This window comes from Cucumis melo, chromosome 1 (assembly GCF_025177605.1).
Source record: "Cucumis melo cultivar AY chromosome 1, USDA_Cmelo_AY_1.0, whole genome shotgun sequence".
In the NCBI taxonomy this organism is placed as follows: Eukaryota; Viridiplantae; Streptophyta; class Magnoliopsida; order Cucurbitales; family Cucurbitaceae; genus Cucumis; species Cucumis melo.
The window spans coordinates 5764497-5784534 of NC_066857.1; the positions used below are offsets into that span (position 1 = coordinate 5764497).

The following is a 20038-nucleotide window of genomic DNA, read 5'->3' on the forward strand; positions in this document are numbered from 1 at the left end:
CAATAAATTAAAGTGGGATAAATTCACAAAGTTAGTGTTGGATTTTTTCACTATCAAAATATTAATTATATAGTTACATGAAGTTTGTAATTTAATTAATCCAATTAATTAATTTACAAAATATTTATAAAATATAAAATTATAAAATAAAATAAGAATTAATTAATTAGAGCATTTAATTAATTAAATTTAATATTTACTATTAAATTATTATTTTATTCAATAATCTCGATCAATCTGAGAATTAATAAAGCTTACTTAGGGATCCATTTATGAACAAATTCATCAACATTAGTAGACAAGTTTCTCAAATAAATTCCATCATCCTTAGCAGTCCAAATACAAGTTCCTAATTGATTCCCACATCTATAACGAAGCCAAAGGTTCCTTGACTCAGGCCAAAAGCTTTCAAAAGCGACATACGCATCCAGCTTCTCCAATCTACACCAAAACAAGGTTGTTCCCCAGAAATTTTCTCTAAAGTTCCATTGGAAATCGTCTCCATGGTTAACCAAACAATGATATCCCAAATCATCGTCCTTCGATTGGCAATGCACATCCAAATTGTGGTAGCTCAGCCCATTTACCACGTGAACAAAATACCTCGAAGCTTGCGGTGGAGGTTCCGACCAATTCGGAACTTGACCCTCAACTAAAACCATTGTGGCAAGCCACAAAACCACCACATTCCTCATCATCATTTTATTTTTAACCAAATGCACCTTTTTTTTTAATCTATTTATTTGTTACAATTGATGTTTTGGTATGTACATATGTGGGAATAAATATACATACTTAAAGCCCTGGCATGAAATTGACGAAATAGAAAGGTAGGATTTTAATTTAAAAAGAAAAAAATTAATCTCCTGCCTAATTTTGTGTTGTCCGTAATATAAATTTTCCTCTTCAATAAGGAAATGATATCCATCCATTAATTAGATATATATTATTAACCGTTCGTGTATTAGAGTTCAGAGAATAGTTTGTTTATGTTAATGTAGTATATATGACTTCATCTTAAATTGTTTCAAACAAATTAGCATAAAACAATTAACATAAACTTCACCGATTAGTAGTACTTGTCCTTTGTCTCTATTGTAATGTAAATATTTATATTTAAGCGGTCCAATTTAGTGAGATTGTTTTAAATGACAAAATTACTCATAATATTTATAAATAAATATAGCAAAATTTCATTAGTACCGAGATATATATATAGATATTAATTTATTAGTATCTACCAACGTCTGTCGGTGACATTTTGTCATGTTTGCAAATAATTTTAGTCATTTTTCTATGTATTTGTAAACGACTAATTTTTATTAATTTTTAACATTACCTTAAGTAAGTTGCTTTAAATTAAACCATTTTTTTTAATTTAGGAAAATTGTAATAAACAGTAAAATAATTAAATTATTTTGCAAATATATCTATGACGTTTTAAGAATTGCAAAGGGTAACATTCACTAATAATTTTAAGAATAATAATTAAATATATAACAATATTTTACAAAAATTTTAAATATAGCAAAATCTATTAGTGATAGACTTTTATCAATGATATATTCCTATGATCTATCAGCCATAGACCAATATTTGTAAATATAACAAAATGTCACTGATAAACGTTGATAGACACTAATATATATATATTGGTGTTAATAAAATATTTTTTGTTATATTTGTAAATATTATCAATAATTTTGTCATTTAAAACAATTTTACAAAAATAAACCGTCTAAATATATATGTTTATATTACAATAGTGACAAAATGACAGTGCTACTAATCAGTGAAGTTTGTGCAAATTGTTTTATGCTAGTTTGTTTGAAACAATTGAAGATAAAGTCGTATACTTTCTATACGTAGACAATAACATGAACATAAATAAATTACTCGATGAACTAAAATACAGTAACGGTTAATAATAGATATCTAATTAATGCATTGATATCATTTCCTTATTTGAAGAGGAAAATGTATATTATGCACAACACAAAATTAGGCAGGGGATTAATTTTTTTTTAATTAAAATCCTACCATTCTATTTCTTCAGTTTCTTGTCAGTGCTATAAGTATGTATTCCTACGTATGTACATGCCAAAACATCAATCGCAACAAATAGATAGATAAGAAAAAGTTTGTTTGGTTAAAAATAAAATGATGATGAGGAATGTGGTCATTTTGTGGCTTGCCACAACGGTTGTGGTTGAGGGTCAAGTTTCGAGGTGGAAGAAACCTCCACCGCAACCTTCGAGGTATTTTGTTAACGTGGTAAATGGACTAAGCTACCACAGTTTGGATGTGCATTGCCAATCCAAGGACGATGATTTGGGATATCATCATTTGGTTAACCATGGAGATTATTTTCAATGGAACTTTGAAGAAAACTTCTTTGGAACAACCTTGTTTTGGTGTAGATTGGAGAAGTCAGATGCATATGTCGCTTTTGAAAGCTTTTGGCCCGAGTCAACAAACCGTTGGCTTCGTGATAGATGTGGGAATCAAGGAACTTGTGTTTGGATTGCTAAAGATGATGGAATTTATTTAAGAAATATACCTGTTAATGTTGATGAATTAGTTCATAAATGGATCTCTAAGTAAGCTTTGAATTACATTGTTGTGCAACAAATGAGAAATAAAATACAGATGCATTTAATGTTTAATTTGATGAAGAAACTCAAATTGTTTAGGTTGAGTCGTAGGTATTTTGTGCAATTTTCTAGAACTTAAAAACATATAGATTTTTTTTATTGGAATTTCTCCTAATGTTTTGTTGGACCATTAAAATGCACAAATACTTTTCCTATTTTTTTAACACTCATTTGTTATATGAATACTATATCACATGACATTAGAAAATGCAGTACTATGACTATTAGAGAGAAATTGAGACTAACGACAAAGTTACATGGTCTCTTAAACAATTTAATTTACTCGCTTTTGTTTCGTGTTATGTTTTAAAATTTGTAATTTGTGACTGTTAAGCTATTTTATTATTCGGTAAAGTTATTGTTATTAAGGTATTGTTCAATAAATTGGTATTGAATAAGAAATTTGCTCGTTATAAACAAAATTCAATAAACTAAAGTTCTTTGACTATAATATGAGTACTTCAACGTTTATGTAGTGACATAAATGTGAATCAAGTTTGAGTAGATAGTCTAAAACGTCTATATTATAGGAATAGAATTGAGTGTCTTATTCTGGGGATACTATGGATGCAGCTCACTATATATTTAGTACAAGCGATGTGATCAAAAATTGCTCATAATAGAGACATATGAGTGGAGGCATCCTATGTAAAAGAGTTTGCATAAGATTAAGCAAACAATGCAATAGTTACTTTTACATTATAACATCGTTTACTTTTTTAAATTATCTATTTTGACTTTGATGATTAGGTAATTTGACTTTAGTCCTGAACTAACTATGAACTCCTGTTTATTGGGTATTATTCTTATATTTGCATATAAGGGAATAGCTTGTTAGCACTTGGCCAATTAACCTATTATTTCAGAGTTAAGACTGGGATGGATAGCTGAGGACATTGGGTGTAAGATGGAACTCACTCCTACTCACTTCTAGGGAGGTTGCTCCTTTAAATGCTTACTCTAGGTCTTGAACAATGGCTCTCTATCCAACTTTTTGAACTAAGCTGACGTCATTACTTTACTACTAAGGCACTTCATTCAAACATAAAACTTATAAAACCTGTTTAAAAATCATTAAACATCCAAAATAAAACAAAATCGTTTTCAGGCCCTATTTCAAAACAATTTCAGACATTCATACCATCGTCTAGGAAATTATCAAAAACAAAACAAATGAATAAATATTCTAAACATGACTCATTTTCAATCCTTAAAACAATTAAAATTAAAGACGTTTAGCGGAAGCATGAAGAAAAGGCATTCCCATATGGCATTCACGAATCCTTCTTGCCCCTCGCCAGTCTACCTCGCACGTTACCTTTACCTAAAAAAGTTAAACATAAAAGGGTGAGTATAAAATATACCCAGTAAGGGATCCACTACTAATCTCGTTAGGAAAAATAACGATTAGCTTCCTATTAAGGGTATCCTACAACATAACAGTCTAGTGATCCCGTAGGAGGCACACATAAATCAGTCTAGTGATCCCGTCGGATACACATATTGTTGGAATTTATGTCCTAAAACTCGTACTTTGTTATTTGAATCAATAAATTTGTTATTGAATGCTATAATCTTAAAACCAATAAATTAAGGTCTCGAGACTATTTTACTAAGTTTGTCAATATACTTGAACTTTATGTAGAGACATAAAAATGGATTAAGTTCGAGTTAATAGCCCAAATGGTCTACAGTGTATGAATAAGGTTGGGGGCCTTATTCTGGAAAAATATTATGGATGCGGCCCGCTCCGTAGTTAGTACAAATGATGTAATCCTGAACCGTTCATGAATACATGAGAGTGGGGGCATCCTATGTAAATGGTTTGCATAAGACTGGATCCATGAAATAGTCACTTTTAGTTATAACGTCGTAAACTATATAAACTGACTATTTCAATTATGATGACCTAGGTAACTTGGTCTTAATCCTGAGCTAACTATGAACTTCTGTTCATTCGGTAATATCCTTAGATCTACATAGGTGAGGGCAGCTCATCATCGCTGGCCCAATAAGCCTCCCATTTCAGGGATAAGACCGAATTGATAGCTAGGGACATAGGGTGCAAGACAAAATTCGCTCTTACCCACTTCTGGGATAGTAGATAGGTTGTTCCCTTAAGGACTGAATCCAAGTCTTGAACAAGGGGCCCCACCTTCTCATTGGTCCGAGAAGGATTCAGGTTTATAGGTTGGACCTTGAACCAATTGTTCAATAATAGATCAGTGGGTCTTAAGGAGCAAGATGTAATATGGGGGGTAAAACGGTATTTTGATCCAGCCAAGATTACGAACAACCTTTGAATGATCAAATTACCCATCATGGTTATATCAGGTGGACAGAAATATATCTATAGTGAGAGAGTGTAACTATGATTCTTTAGTGGGATGACTCATTAGTTAACGAATGTTGATTAAGCTTGGTCTAAAAGAGTTTAGCCAGTTAATCTCAAATCGTTGGAGCCCATGATCTATAGGTCCATTAGGTTCCCCTACTAGCTCATATGGATTCAACTTAGAACAATATGTTGGAATAACTCGAATTGTTCGAATTAGGTAAAGAGAGAGAAACCGACAAGTATATATGATATAAGTCGGTAAATATAAACTTTAAGCTTTATGTTTAAATATGATTTAAATATGAATATGGATTCATATTTAAAAGCTCAGAAAGTTTTGAAACGGTCAAAGTTGTAAAAGTCAACATGTTGACTTTTGACTTTGAAAAACAAAACTTTGACCGGATTTATATTCAAATATGATTTGAATTTTAGAAAAATGAATGCGGATTCATACTTAGGTGGTTGAAATTAGTCAAGACGGATAAAATAGCAAAAAGTCAAAAAGTTGACATTTGACTAAGAAAAGTGAAAGTTTGACTTTGACTTAATTGGTCAAATGACCAAATTGTCCTTTGACTAATATATTTATTACTAAATGTTAGTGGGAAATGTGGCAGCTTATAATGCAATTATAAGCCACTAATTCCATTAATAGTTAATGGATTAATTAGGTGTTGAGATTTCATGAAGTAAATTGCATGCATTTTGCATGTAATTTTCTTTATAAACTTCCATTTACAGAATGAGAAAGAGATGATGAAAATTTCATGAAAAATCTCTAAACGATACACCTTCCTCCATCCATCTCTCTAAGTTCTCCTTCATGAAAACGAGTCCCACAACTCGGTTCTTAGTCCTGAGATTAGTAGGTCAACTAGTGGTTGTCCTTTGTTCGTGATCTTCAGGCAAGAAGAAGTTTTAGAATGAAGTAGAAGTTAAGAACTACATCGTTTACCTTCTCTATTCTTCGTTTAGGTTTATCGTTTAGTTGCAGCATGTTAATTTCTAAATCGTTTAGATGCATATAGAATAAAGCATGATCCTAGTCTTCCATTGTGCATGCTCTCTTTGTTTTTGTTCCATCACATATCAGTCTAGTGATCCAGTCGGACACACATATCAGTCTAATGATCCCAAAGGATACACATATCAGTCTAGTGATCTCGAGGGATACACATCTCAGTCCAGTGATCCCAAAGGATACACAACACGTGGTAATCCCATAGGACACCATGCCAACAAGATACGCTACCCCATAGATAAAGCTAACAGTTATCCCTCGGTCTAGTCTAAATAGTCTTTGACAGTCATATACAAAACATCGCAACTATTAGTTCACTCTCTATGCATAGTCAGTCAAGTAATTTAAGTTTAGTCACAGTACCCTTAGTCAGTATGTGCAACTAAACTATACATCACAGTTACACCATCTAATTCCATTCCATAGTACAAACCATCAATTTGTAAGTACCCTGACAGTCAGATCATCTACATTCGATTGACAACACGATCCATCAATAACCAAACTACACATGACAATCAGATCATCATCTATATTCAACTATCAGTACAACCCATCAATATATCTAAATTATATATATCAGTCAAATCCTCATCATCTATATTTAGTCAACAACACGACCCATCAGTCAAAACAAACTATACATAATAGCTCAAACATCTATACTCTGTCAATAGCACAGTCCATCAATGTATAAAAACTAAACTAACAATCATGCCATCTATAACCAGTCAAGAGTGTGTACCAATAACACTTTCTATACAAACACATAACAATCAATCCAAATGCAACCTCTAAAACATAAATTTCATATCAGTTACTACATTTTAAATCTCAAATTTGAGTCTAGTAGTAGGAATTATTTACCTCGAGATAGCTAAAATCCTTGCTTAAACGAAGTCCAAAGAAACCACCTAATGTAAATATAAGAGTTCAAGTACTATAATAAGTGAAGTCACTTAACCAAAACACATAATTTCAAGTTCTACCACTTACCCAAGCAAGAGGAAAATCAAACTTCAAACAAACCCATCGTAGAATCCAAGAATTCGACTTCCGCACCCTCAAGAAATTCAATGGTAATGAACCCAATTAATCCAACATTTTATTCCAACAATTATACTTCAATCGGCTATGGAAAACACTATGAACCCAACACTTTACTCTTACCAAAGATTCACAGCGAGGCAAGACATGCAGAGGCGGCGCGAACGAAACTGGCTCGACTTGTAGCTTTCGTGGATGGCAGACGAAGAATGCGATAGTCGGGCTTCGTGAACGAAGACAGATCTGGCTAGTGGAACCTTACTCAACGACGCGTCACCGACCTGAGACGCTTCAGCTCAACTAAGGGAATGCGACAGAGAGATGGACAGCAACTGGTCATGGCTGCGGTAGTGAAACTGAGCGGAAAAAGAAAATGAGGCTAAGGCGGGCGGTAAAGCGAGCTTCACGCAGATGAGAACGAGACGACGACAACTGGGCTTGGGCAAAAACGACTGAACGAAGAACTCGACGGTGACGGACTTCATGGACAGAGTACGGCGCGGCATGGAGTTCGGTGAAGAGAAGAGAGGTAGAGGTAGCACTCGTCGAAATAGAGAGGAGATGGGGGTGGATGGCTGGAAGAAGAAGATTATGAAAGGAGCACGCATGAGGGCTACATTTAATAATAATAATAATGATAATAATAATAATAATAATGATAATAATAATAATAATAATAATAATAATAATAATAATAATAATAATAATAATAATAATAATAATAATAATAATAATAATAATATAATTTATATTATATTATATTATATTATATTATATTATATTATATTATACTATTATAAAACTTATATTCTCCTTTTTCTTTTCTTTTCCTCTTCAAACTTAAAATAACTTAACACCCAACAAAAATAAATTCTCAATAGCATAAAGTAACTATGTTGAGAACATACCTCGAAACTTGAGGGGGTTACATTCTTCCCTCCTTAAGGAACTTTCGTCCTCGAAAGTTCTAACCCTCGAACAACTCTGGGTAACGAGCTCTCATGTCATCTTCTCTTTCCGACGTAGCCTCTTCAACTTTGTGATTCCGCAATAAAACCTTGACTAAAGCAATTCCTCTGTTACGCAGCATCTTTACCTCTCTAACCAGACTCTCAACTGGTTGTTATGCACCATGTGGCTCGTAATTCACCACGTGAGATGGATCTGTCACATACTTTTTCAATATTGAAACATGAAACACATCATACACAACAGCAAGTAATGGTGGCAATATATTTTAGATTTTCTAACATTTTTAAATGGTCAAATAAAAATCAACATTACTCTTGACATTTATTTCGTGTCAAATAAATATTAACTATACTTTGACACGTATTTTTAAGTAAGAACTAAAATAAAATAGTTCGAAAATGCCCGTGAAAGCTCTGTTTTTTAATAGATTACTTGACATTGTTTTCCTTAAAATGGTCATTACTTGACGTTTTTATAACAAAAGCATAAAGTAGGTAAAAGTTGCAAGTGTCTAGTAATCCATTTTTTGTAGCAGTGTGCATAGCAAGTAACGGCAGAGTTCAAATGGTGGGTTGCGAGAAGAGGAAGAGGGAAATTGTGACGGTAGAGGCAATGTTCAGATGGTGGGTTTTGAGTAGGAGGAGGGGGAGAATCTGGTAGTAGCTAGGTTGCGAGAAGAGGAAGAGGGAAGTCGTAGCAGCAGCTCTGTGAGAAGAGAAAGAGGCAAATCGAGGAGGAGGGGGGTTATGTGGGAGAGAGAAATATAGGAGGGAAAAATGTTGGAGGAAAATCTTAAAGGGAAAAATTAAAAAGAAATGAGGAAAATTAAAGAAATTATATTTTAAAAAAAAACTTATGTCCATGTTATTTGCTTCACCATATATGTATAAATTTTGTATCGGTATAAATATTTATAAAAAAATGTAGGCTCTTTTGCCACGTAAATTACGTCGACATAAATATATGTAAAGAAAACGTGAGGTCTTTTGTCACGTAAATTACGTTGATAAATATTTAAAATATCTGCCCATATTCGATACGTGGCCATAAATAAAAATAAATGTCGGTAGAAATCCAACTTAAAATTTTTCCTTAAAACCACACAACTAAGCCCACGTGTATATTTTTGTTGGAAAAAATGATGACGTGCCCACACAATACACAATTTTTGGCAACGTACATATATTTTCGTTAGCAAAAACGAAGATGTGTCCACATAATGAAAACTACGTCGGCACATCATATCTTTGCCCACCTTTTTTTTTTTTTTTTTTTTTTTTGCGTTGCCAGAAAAAACTGTTGGCAGAAACCAAATTTCTTGTAGTGCTTGTTTTAATTCAATTAATTTAATTTAATACAATTCAATTCAATTAAACAAATAATTGATTCTCCAATTAGTTAATACTAAATTAAATATCTTATATCTAATTTAATCCATATTTGAGTCATATCCATATAAATTTCTCTCATAACCTATAATTTTAATATTAATCTAATTCATATTAAAATTCAAATATTTTTATTTTCTCATAAATTTATTTTGAATTTGAACGATTCAAACTCCATCTAAGTTATAATGTCACTACCCTTTACGAATTGGGAATGGGACTTAATGGACTTACAGATCACAAGCTACAAGGATATGAGATTAATTAGCTAAACTCATTAACCAAATTAATCAATATTCGTTAACTGTGTATACACCCCATTAATACTCACATCTGAGTTCTTATCGCGGTAGATATATTTTTGTGTCCATAGGTATTGTGAAAGCAACATCCACATCCTAATAAAGAGGTTTTTTTTAAAATTAATTTTTGAAGTTAGCAGGATTCAGTTTGAGTAGGCATTTTGTGATAACACAAGGAAAGGGAGAGAAGGCAAAGGAATTAGACAATGCGTTGCGAAGAAAGACAACAGGGTACAACAAGAGAATGCAAGAAGGGAAGGCAGAAACAAACACAATCAATTATCAAGTGATGAGCTTGGCGAGCAGGAGTTATGTTAGTCAGCTAAACATGGGTTAAGTTTCAGTTAAGCATGGTTTAAGAAGAATACTAAACTAACATGTGTAAATGCAATAAGAAGGAACTGTCGAAATTATGATAAGAGAAATGCTGATAACCTAATTTGAGAGGAGTACAAATAGGTTTGAAGATGGATTAACATAAGTGTTTAGAAAAGAGGAAGTTCTATCAAAAGAGTAAAAGGTAAAGCTTCATTATGGACTAGATGACAAGAGGGAAGGTGAGTTAGGCAAGAAGGAAAGAAAGGGAAAAAGAAAGGCTTAGTTGTGCGAGTGACCCTTCAAAAGAAAAGTAAACTTTTGGAAAATGTTCTACCATTAAAGTCATGTTGTTATATTGTCATGTTGTTATATATGCTTATGTTGTAATCTTGTATATACATATAAAATAACATGACCAATTAGAAGTATGTCTATGTTTGTGAAGTAGTATTCTTGTGATGCTTGTATGCATACAAAACCATTAACCTTCCTCATCAAAAGCTAGCTATTATGTACACAAAAGAGTATAGGTTGTCATGCGTTGAGTGATTGCTTGGTAGAAGGATGGCTAAATGCGTTGTGTGGTCTGTGTTCAAGTCAATCACTAGAGCAACTGATATTGAATGAGGGTCCGTAGGGATGCTGATGGTGAAGTTGTAAGCATCACGGTAGTCCTTGCATTGAGAAAGTTCAATATCCAGACATTAGGAATAAGTAGAGGCTAATGTGATTATTGTACTGTTTAACGTGTAATGAGGTGTTAAGATGTTTCTAAAAATAAGAAAGCTTTTATTGTATGAAATTGTATACCCTAAAAATGAATTTTTAAATCCTTGTTACTCATTAAGCTATTAGCTTACGTTTTAGGTTTCCCCTCCTTAGATTAAATTTATTAGCTTACATTTTAAGTTTTCCTTCCTTAGGTTAAGTGAAGAAGTGCCATCAGGTGAGGCAAGAGGAGGTCACTGCTATGTACTTGTTGTGTTGCGTAGTAGTAGTTAGCTTAAGCTTTGTAATCCTTCAAATTGTAAATTGTACGCTTCTGTTGTAAACTAGCAAGATTGTTAATAAAAGGATTACAAATTTGTTTATATCGCCTGTTGTCCTACTACATAGTAGAAGTTTTCACCAACATGATCATGCCTAAAGTTTAAGTTGAGTTTAAAGAAGTACCTTGGCATTATGGCATTTCACCTTGAAATGTTGGTCTGTCCAAATCATGTTCACACTCGGTACGTAAAGGAGGCGTTATGGGTGGGGGTGTGAGAGATATAGACCAATAACAAGTTATTTCTTCACAAGTGTCTCTAAGACCAGTGGGTTAAATTAGCATTTTACCTCTATGTTACTTCTTAGTCCTTAAATATCAATGTTCCTCTAAAAAACAACCTTTTTTATGGTCCAACTAATAAATAGAAACCCCTTTCATGTCAAAGAAATGGTAGGACATTTTGTTCAAGTCCTAGAGACACCATTTAAGGGAACACTGATATACTTATCCTAAAATCGAGAATGAGTGGATTTCATATTGTGTAATTATGTTTCCAGATCCCAACTCAATTTTGCCTCCAAAATGGTAGGCTTATTGAATTGGTAATATAGTCACTCTCACTCATATAAATCAAAGACAATCTCTTGCAGAAAATGTCTAATCAACACGAAGTATGTGTCAAGATCATTCAAATTTGGCGTGCTTTTCTGATCATGGATGGACTCCACGTACGTGCCAATGTTCCGCCTAGAAACAAAGAAACATTCTTAGTGGGCGTAGAGTATGTGAAGGCATGTAAATATCAGCATAACAGAGCCGAAAACACAAATTATATTCTTCAAAAGCCAAAACTCTGCCTGTTTCTTTAGTTCATTGTTTTCCTCACAACTCCATTCATTGCAACATTGCTGACAACTATTGAACCAAGAAAAAGCAAAAATTGTGATCAGCGGCTCAATACTCATTTATTTCTGTCTTCAATTTTTGTTTTACTTTGTATTTTGTATTATTGGATCAGACACTGGAAACTTCTTTTATTCATTAATATGAGCACAATGAACTTTATATCTTATTCATCCATGTTCTTTACCTTTGTCCTGACTAATTTTCTCGAAAAACTTGAACAAATAAAGTTAAGTTTGTTTGACCATACCTAAACTAAAAATTCATGCTTGAATTAATTGAAAAGTTAGTTAAAGTGCAAGTAGTTAACTGCTCAAAAGAGTAAGTTATTAAGATCAAGTTAAATAAAGATAGAAGTAATCGTCATAAATATCCTTAACTTTGTCTCTTACTAATACACATTTACATTTAGAAAAAGAGTATATGTGGTATTCCGGTCTGAAAGATAGCTTTTTTAAGTAATAATTGAACGCATGAACTGTTATTTATGTATTATTTGAAGAGAATGTTAGAAAACCTTCTTAACTCTATTTTAACTCATAACTTTCCAACATTTTCACGGTGTACTCTGTGAAGTGATTTGACCAAACGCATTTCACTACATGCATAACCATCCCATTCCATCAAGGCAGTAGTTTGATTAGAATAATTGGACATATAAATTTCACCCATCTTAACTTTGATTTTATTCTTCTCTGCGAAAGTCTAAATTGCGATTGAGGCGGTGGAAGATTAGAAGATGGAATATCTCGAAGAGGAATATGAGGGGGGATTGTGCACCGCATCGCCAAACGAATGGGGGTTTTCATAGAAAATAAAAATTAAGGAATTAAGGAAAATCACAATTGGTGGGTTTTTATCGTTATACTATTATCAGGCTTCTCTAATAATCAATATTCACATTCTTCAATGAAAGACAAAAGGTGAATTTCATATCCATCGTGTGTTTTTATTGCTGTACTATTGTGAATATAAGTGTATCAAATGTACTTTTGTGGCTGAATTCCTTATTTTGTCGTATCTATGTCATAAAATTGCAAATTTGTAAACTCAAATTGGCATCCACTCTATTTTCTACTTTTCTTTAATAAAAAGAACTCCTTAATTTCAAGAAAAGAATTATTCAAAATATTTACGGAATAACAAAATTTTAGATTCTATTTAGATTAATTTGAATAAAAGTAACAAAACAGCAATATATTTACGACCGGTGTAACAATAACGAAAAACCCATGTGAAGTCGATAAAATATTTTCATAAATTTCAAATTTGTACTTGATATTTCAGACGATTCCGCACTTCTCTTTTTTCTTTTTTATGGTTTATTCATCTTCCCTTTCAGATTTCTTCGGCTCCTCATCTAGATTTTCTTTCTTTTATTTTTATTCACCTTCATCTTCTTTCTTTTTTCATCTTCTCTTTCTTTCCTTTAGCTCCTTTTCCAGAATATCAAGATCGTTTTAATATCATTTTGATATGATCTAAACGATTACTTACGTAGTCAATACGATAAACACGATCGTTTAGATTTGAAACCTTTTCCCATTGTTTAAAAAAACTACACGATCGTGTGAATATGATTAAACGATCGCTTACCATAACCTACATGATCGCGTATCATGGTCGTTTAGAAGCAGAGTTACATGCATGCGTGTGCTCGATTAATCGCGTGTTGGCTAAAGTATTTTCTATATTTTCCATTCTGGGTATGTTGGTTTTTTTCATTTTAAAATATTTTACAGATTTTTTATATTTTTTAAAAAACCTCCTCTATTAATGTTTATCAATATAGATTTTAAAATTTTGCAATATTTCAAGAATATTTTGTTCATTTCGATACCTATAATATATAAATGGACAGAATGTTTGGAAAAACATTTTAGGATAACTTTAACTTTTAATTTTTTTAAAAATTCCATCTATACCCTGACAAATGGAATGTAATTATTTCAATTTAATTAAAATTCTATTTTACTTATTATCAATAAATTACATAATAGTTGCTATAAATTTATTTACTACCGAAAATTCAAACAGTGGTTATAAATTTACTTATTACTCATTAATATTAAAATGAAACTTACAAATTCATCTTTTGAGATTATTGAAATATATGTATATATACTTGACGGTTTAGCATGCTTTCAAGGTGTACAAGCTCTTAAACTAATTGAGAAAATACAAATACAAGTACGAGAGATAATATTATGAATATGTCAATGTATGGAATGACAAAGAACAGAGGTAAAAGTGAAAAGAATGTGAAGAATATCGTATAATGAAACTTTCTAAAACATATTAGTTTTATTTACAAAATTATCCTTAAATGTTACCTTTGTTAAAATCACTATTTTGGAACTTTAGTAACTAAATTTGTTTATATATATTTCGTAATTATTATAATATAATAAATAATTTTTCTTTAATTAAAATAATATTTTGATAGTAGTAGTTTGGAGTTAGTTCAATTAAAATTATTTTATTACAATTTAATCAATGTCAATAAAAAAAACTTATTGAAGTTGCGCAAAATAATTTCATCCAACATTTTACGATATGGGAGTATATATATATATAAATTAATCGTAAAAAGGGTAATTGATAACAATCTTTTTTGTAAAAATGAGAAATAACTTTCAATAAAAACAAAATTTAAGATTTATTAAAATTACATGAATTAAAATTTGAAAAATGGAAACTACAACCTCACTTTCTATATACACTACAAGAGACGGAAGACTCCTAACGTACAATGATTTCAGAAGAAGCTACAAAAACATTGGGATATCTTTTCTCGACGTCGTTTACTGCGTCGGGACGTACGTCAGAAGAAATGCGTTGGGAGACAAATTTCCGACACATGACCAACATGGCGTCGGGAATACCTCTCCCAACGTCTCTTATGCCGATGCTTGTCGTAGCGTTGGGAATTCCATATCCCGACGTTTTCTTATCCGACGTCGGATGCGCATCAGGAGAACTATCCTCGATGTGTTGTGTACATCCTATTCCCAACGTTATGTTGCATCGGGAATTCCTTTTTATATGTAATTTTTTAAAAATATGTAATTTTAATTTTTTTTCTAAAAAAAATTCACTTAAACAAGTTCTCTATTTTTGTGAAATAATGACATTCGTTTTGGATTAAATTAAAGCAAATTCAATATAAATTAATAAATTACGAAATACAAACAAAAATTCAAAAAGAAAAGATTTGATATTCGTAATATTCATAATTCAAAAAATATAATAGCGTTAATAATAAAAAAATATAGTATTCATAGTGCAAAAAAACGCAAACAAAGTCATACGTCTCCTAACAAGGCTAGTACGCGCCATTTTACATCGCGGGTCCTACAATGCTATAAAAGTAGCTAAGTTTAGTACATATATTCATAGCATCACTATATACTATCATTGCAAAAACTGAAGAATAATAGGAACATTTATACATACCGCAAAGCTAAAGATCATGTGGTGGTCCTTACTGTGCCCGAGTCATGTCCTGTATCATCTTTCGCATTTGTTCCATTTCTGAAGCTAACGCTTGGTAATTTCTAACTTGCAATTCAATCCATTCCAAAGCTTGATCAAGTTTAGCTTGTATTTGAATCTCTATTTCTGTGGTCGACTGAGAACATGACGTCGTGGAACTGCTCGCACACGTCGTCTTGCGGGCCTTCGGCTTGGGTCCTCAACCAAGGCCTTTTAAGTAGCCTGGTCGTCTACCCAACACCTGATCGCATATCTCATCCCTAGAGAGTGGCTGACTACCCTCTGGGGTAGGCTGGGACTGAAGTTCCAACATTTGATTCTGCAACAAATTTAAAAACTAAGTTAGGTAACGCAAAAATATATAATGAAAGGGGATAATTAATAAGGGCATAAGTGTTGGTTCGATAACTTACATGCGTATCCTCTACGGCCTGCATCACGAACGTTCCGACTCGAACGTGTGTTTTTCGAAATAACTCCACACGGTCGACCGACTCTCCTTTTTTCTCAGCGAGCTCGTGTTATCGTTGTAAAAATGACTTTGACCCGCTGTTATGATTGTAAGGCTGCTTCTGTCTAGCAACATTGTTCGTTTGTGATTGCTCCTGCATGAAAACAATAATATTGTTTATTTTTATACATATTAAAAATTGAAATCATAATTAAGCATGAAAAATACCTAGAATGCACGGTCATGTAGTGGTCATAGAGGAAGTATTAATCCTCATGGCGTCCAACCAATACGTTTGGTGGGTTGGCACGAGCCTCCTCGGGGTCGCTGTACTTTCTGAAGTGTTTGTGACAGTCGGCCAAAAACTCTTTAAAGGTGGTGAGTATCTGATGCTCAACAAATTTATTCATTTCTTGATCATTGAAATCAAGCACAAAAAACTGCTACACATTACAAAAATAACACGTTAGATTGGTTAACTTAGATATATTTCAAATGAAATCATAAATATGTAGTAGACTTAATTACCTGAAGGTCGCCCTTGACGACCTCGATATATTCTCTACCAATGTCCGTCCACTTAAGGCAGCGGACCAAAATGTCTTTCGCACGACATGCCTATCGCTTGGCTGAAGCGAACGACATGTAGGGAAATAGGCTTCTCCACTCCAGGAGCGATCGTCATCGGAATGCGTCCATTGACTGCAACGTGGTGTTCCAACTCTAAGAGTCGAGACTGCGCACGTCTCCTAGGAGTCAGAGTCGCAGGTGGTTGAGAAGACGACCCTGCTCAATAAATTATAATAACATATAATGTTAGAGAGAAAAAACATAAAATAATCCCAAGTTAAAATGAAGAAAATTCTTAGACTCACATGCATTGTCGCCCATGGACGCGACCCTCCCACAAGGTTATTTAAATTATCCTCAAACTCGAGGAACATACCGTTTGTCTCTAGCAAATTATTATGTGCGTATGACATAATGCCTGTGGACATAGAAAACAAACATTCGATATGGGCATACGACATATTACCTATTGTAGCACCACATAGAACGTTGCATGATTCAGATGGTCAACCTTTGAGTTTCAGGTACTATTTCATGTACATGTACTAAAATTAATTAATGGTTTATTTCACAAACTAGATGGAGCAGTGTCCTACCTTCATCTAAACAGTCAGCAAATATTAATTTCACAAACTATTTTCCCTGGTACACGAGAACGCTTTCTATCATTGCATGGTAAGAATTTAATATGCTTTATTTTATACATTTAATAATAGTAAAACATTAATTTGGTTTGTATTACTTGCAATCTTTCAGTATGATTTTGTTAACGACATACACGCTTTCTCCATGGAACAGAACTTAGAAGCTTTGGGCGACATGTATGACAGAACCACGGGAATCATAGAACAAATTATTCAGTAGGCTCGACAACTTAATGTTGTCGACACATATCGTAGACGCATGTGACGTACACGATGATGTCATAGAGGGTGATGAAGAAAATTGAAAGTTTGTAAATTAATTTTGAATTCTTCTTGATTTCAATTTTAAATGTATAAGACGTTGTTAATTAATTAGTTAAATGTCTAACTTTTTAAAAAGAATGGTAGTTTTTTACTACGAAATTAGATCGTAATAATTATAATATGAGTTTCAAAAAAAAAATACACTTATTTGTAATTAAAACTCTTGATAACTTACACCTTTAGTACACAAACAATTTCTCTCAATCCAATTAAAATTTAGAACATATCATTTGTACACTTCTCGATGCATCTATTACATTGGAATTATATTAAAATTTTGATAAAGGAAACTAATATAATATTTGGTAAACATAATTAATTTTGGAAAAAATTGTAAACATACCAGATTTGAGTGTTTGTGTATTAATAATAATAATAATAAATAGAATAGTTAACATAAACATAATAATAATAATAATAATAATAATAATAATAATAATAATAATAATAATAATAATAATAATAAGGAAAACTTTCCTAAATATAACAAACTAGTGAATTATTTATGACTTGTGTAACAAATCCTATAAAATTAGCCATTTTTTAAATATTCCAGGTTTGCCCTTCCATCTGTTTTTCCTCTCTGCTATTTTTTTATCATCTTCTTAGTACTTTTTGCGATTTCTTCCATTTTTTTTATTTTTTGATTTGGGTAACTAAATCTATTTCTCTATGCTATTTTTTTTATCGTCTTCTGTACTCTTTGCGATTTCTTACATTTTTTTTATTTTTAGATTTAGGTAACCAAATCTATTTCTTTCTATCGTTTTTCTTGTTTTTCTTTCTTTTTTTAGATGCGTGTATGTCTTTCTTCCTCTTTCTTCTTTTTCTTTTTTTTTTTTCGTTCACTGCATGCATTGTATCGTCTTTCTTCTTTTATTTTTTACGTTTAGATTAGGTAACCAAATCTGATGGTGTATAAGAATCTTGAAAAAATTGGTTAGGCACTTAAATTATGGTAACCAAAACTAAAAGATTGTGTATAAAGAATATTGAAAAAAATCGTTTATACCAAATTTTGAAAAAAAAAAGTCGTTTAGATTTGGAATCCCAAATCTAAACGATCGTGTAGCCAAATATAAACGATCGTATACCAAATTTTGAAAAAAAAAAACTCTTTTAGATTTGGAACCCCAAATCTAAACGATAGTGTAGCCAAATCTAAACGATCGTATACCAAATTTTGAAAAAAAAATGGTTTAGATTTAGGGTAGCCAAATCTAAGCGATCGTGTAGCCAAATCTGTAACAAATTAAATGATAGAATTTGTTGAAGATTTTGTCTAAAAGATTTTATAGGAATATATTTGATTAATGAATTAATTAAAAGATGAGATATTCATAAGATAAAAGATTTCCCATTATTTTAGGAATGTTGCTAATTTCTTTAAAAGAAAAGAAGATTTATACATATAAGATATATGTGTATAAATAGGTTGTTACGGTGTAGTTGTGAGCGATGACGAAAAACTGAAAAACACAAGTTGAAGAAGACTGCTCACGTCAGTAATCGTCTGCAGAAGGTATCAGATTCTAAAGGTATTATGATCTTATGTCTATGAGATTGCCATGTTGATCGAAGTTACAATAATTGATGAGTAATAGACGGAACAGTGATTTGAGTGATCATTGAGATATTTAGAGGGATTTAAAGACGTTGTCGAAGATATTCACTCATGTGTTCAGGGGGAGCCTGAAGCTAGACATCGTGAAGATAAGTAATTCAGGGGGAGCCTGGAGTCTGATGTCAAGACGCATGTTATTAAGTCATATTATTGAACAGAGTACCATATGCTGTATCGATGTATATTGACTCAAGTGAATATTAATAAAGATTACTCATCAGGGCTGTACGCAACTCCCCAGACGTAGGCAATATTGGTCGAACTGGGTTAACAAAGTTTCTTGTGTTATTCTCTTCTGCTGTCCCTCTAACTATTACAATTGTTATTAGCTATTGTATTAACTGAAGATTTAATTGATTATCTCACATTGTTTTTTCAGAATTGAAAAAACAAATCTAAACGATCGTGTACCAAACAATAGTCAAATCTAAACGATTGTGTACCAAATCACGTTACCAAATATATTACGCGCATTGTTGACGTGACATTTTTGATATTTTACACGTTGGGCCTCTAAGCTTTTTCCATTTACAGAATTGTTCTATACAATGTAAATACTTTGCTGCTTTTTTATATTTTTGAAAAGACCCCTAATAATAACAATAATAATTAAAATAACAATACTAATAATAATAATAAGAACAACAACAATAACAACTATTAATATGATTAACAAGAACAACAACAATAATAACAACTATTAATATCATTACGTGTGATTTTTTTTAAGGAAGTCGTGTATCCGGCACATGACTTCCATACAATCATTCCACGTCAGATAGTCAAATGTTAGTCATATGCTGACTGTTTAATGGAAGTCGTGTGCCAGATACATGACTAGCATAAAAGTTGTATACCCCATACACGACTTCCTTCAAAAAACAAATTTACCCTATTTTTTTACAATAGTTTAGCCAACTATCCTATATTTGTCATTTCTTCTCGATCTACTCTATTTTTGTCAATAATTTTAAAAAAAATATATATTTCTCA

At 32.1% G+C, this 20038-nt stretch overlaps 2 protein-coding genes across 2 annotated transcripts; one reads left to right on the top strand and one right to left on the bottom strand.

Annotated features, from left to right (window-relative positions):
- Window positions 1–254: 254 nt before the first annotated feature.
- Window positions 255–662, bottom strand: LOC103500540 (S-protein homolog 1-like). Its single transcript, XM_008463889.1, has one exon. It carries the CDS (start codon window positions 660–662, stop codon window positions 255–257), a length of 408 nt encoding a protein of 135 aa, XP_008462111.1.
- Window positions 663–2166: 1504 nt separating this feature from the next.
- Window positions 2167–2604, top strand: LOC103500539 (S-protein homolog 74-like). The gene has a single exon (XM_008463888.1). It carries the CDS (start codon window positions 2167–2169, stop codon window positions 2602–2604), a length of 438 nt encoding a protein of 145 aa, XP_008462110.1.
- Window positions 2605–20038: the final 17434 nt, after the last annotated feature.

Excerpts from the sequence above, each read along its gene's own strand:
- LOC103500540 (XM_008463889.1), bottom strand. The coding sequence starts at position 662 with ATGGTTTTAGTTGAGGGTCAAGTTCCGAATTGGTCGGAACCTCCACCG.
- LOC103500539 (XM_008463888.1), top strand. The coding sequence starts at position 2,167 with ATGAGGAATGTGGTCATTTTGTGGCTTGCCACAACGGTTGTGGTTGAG.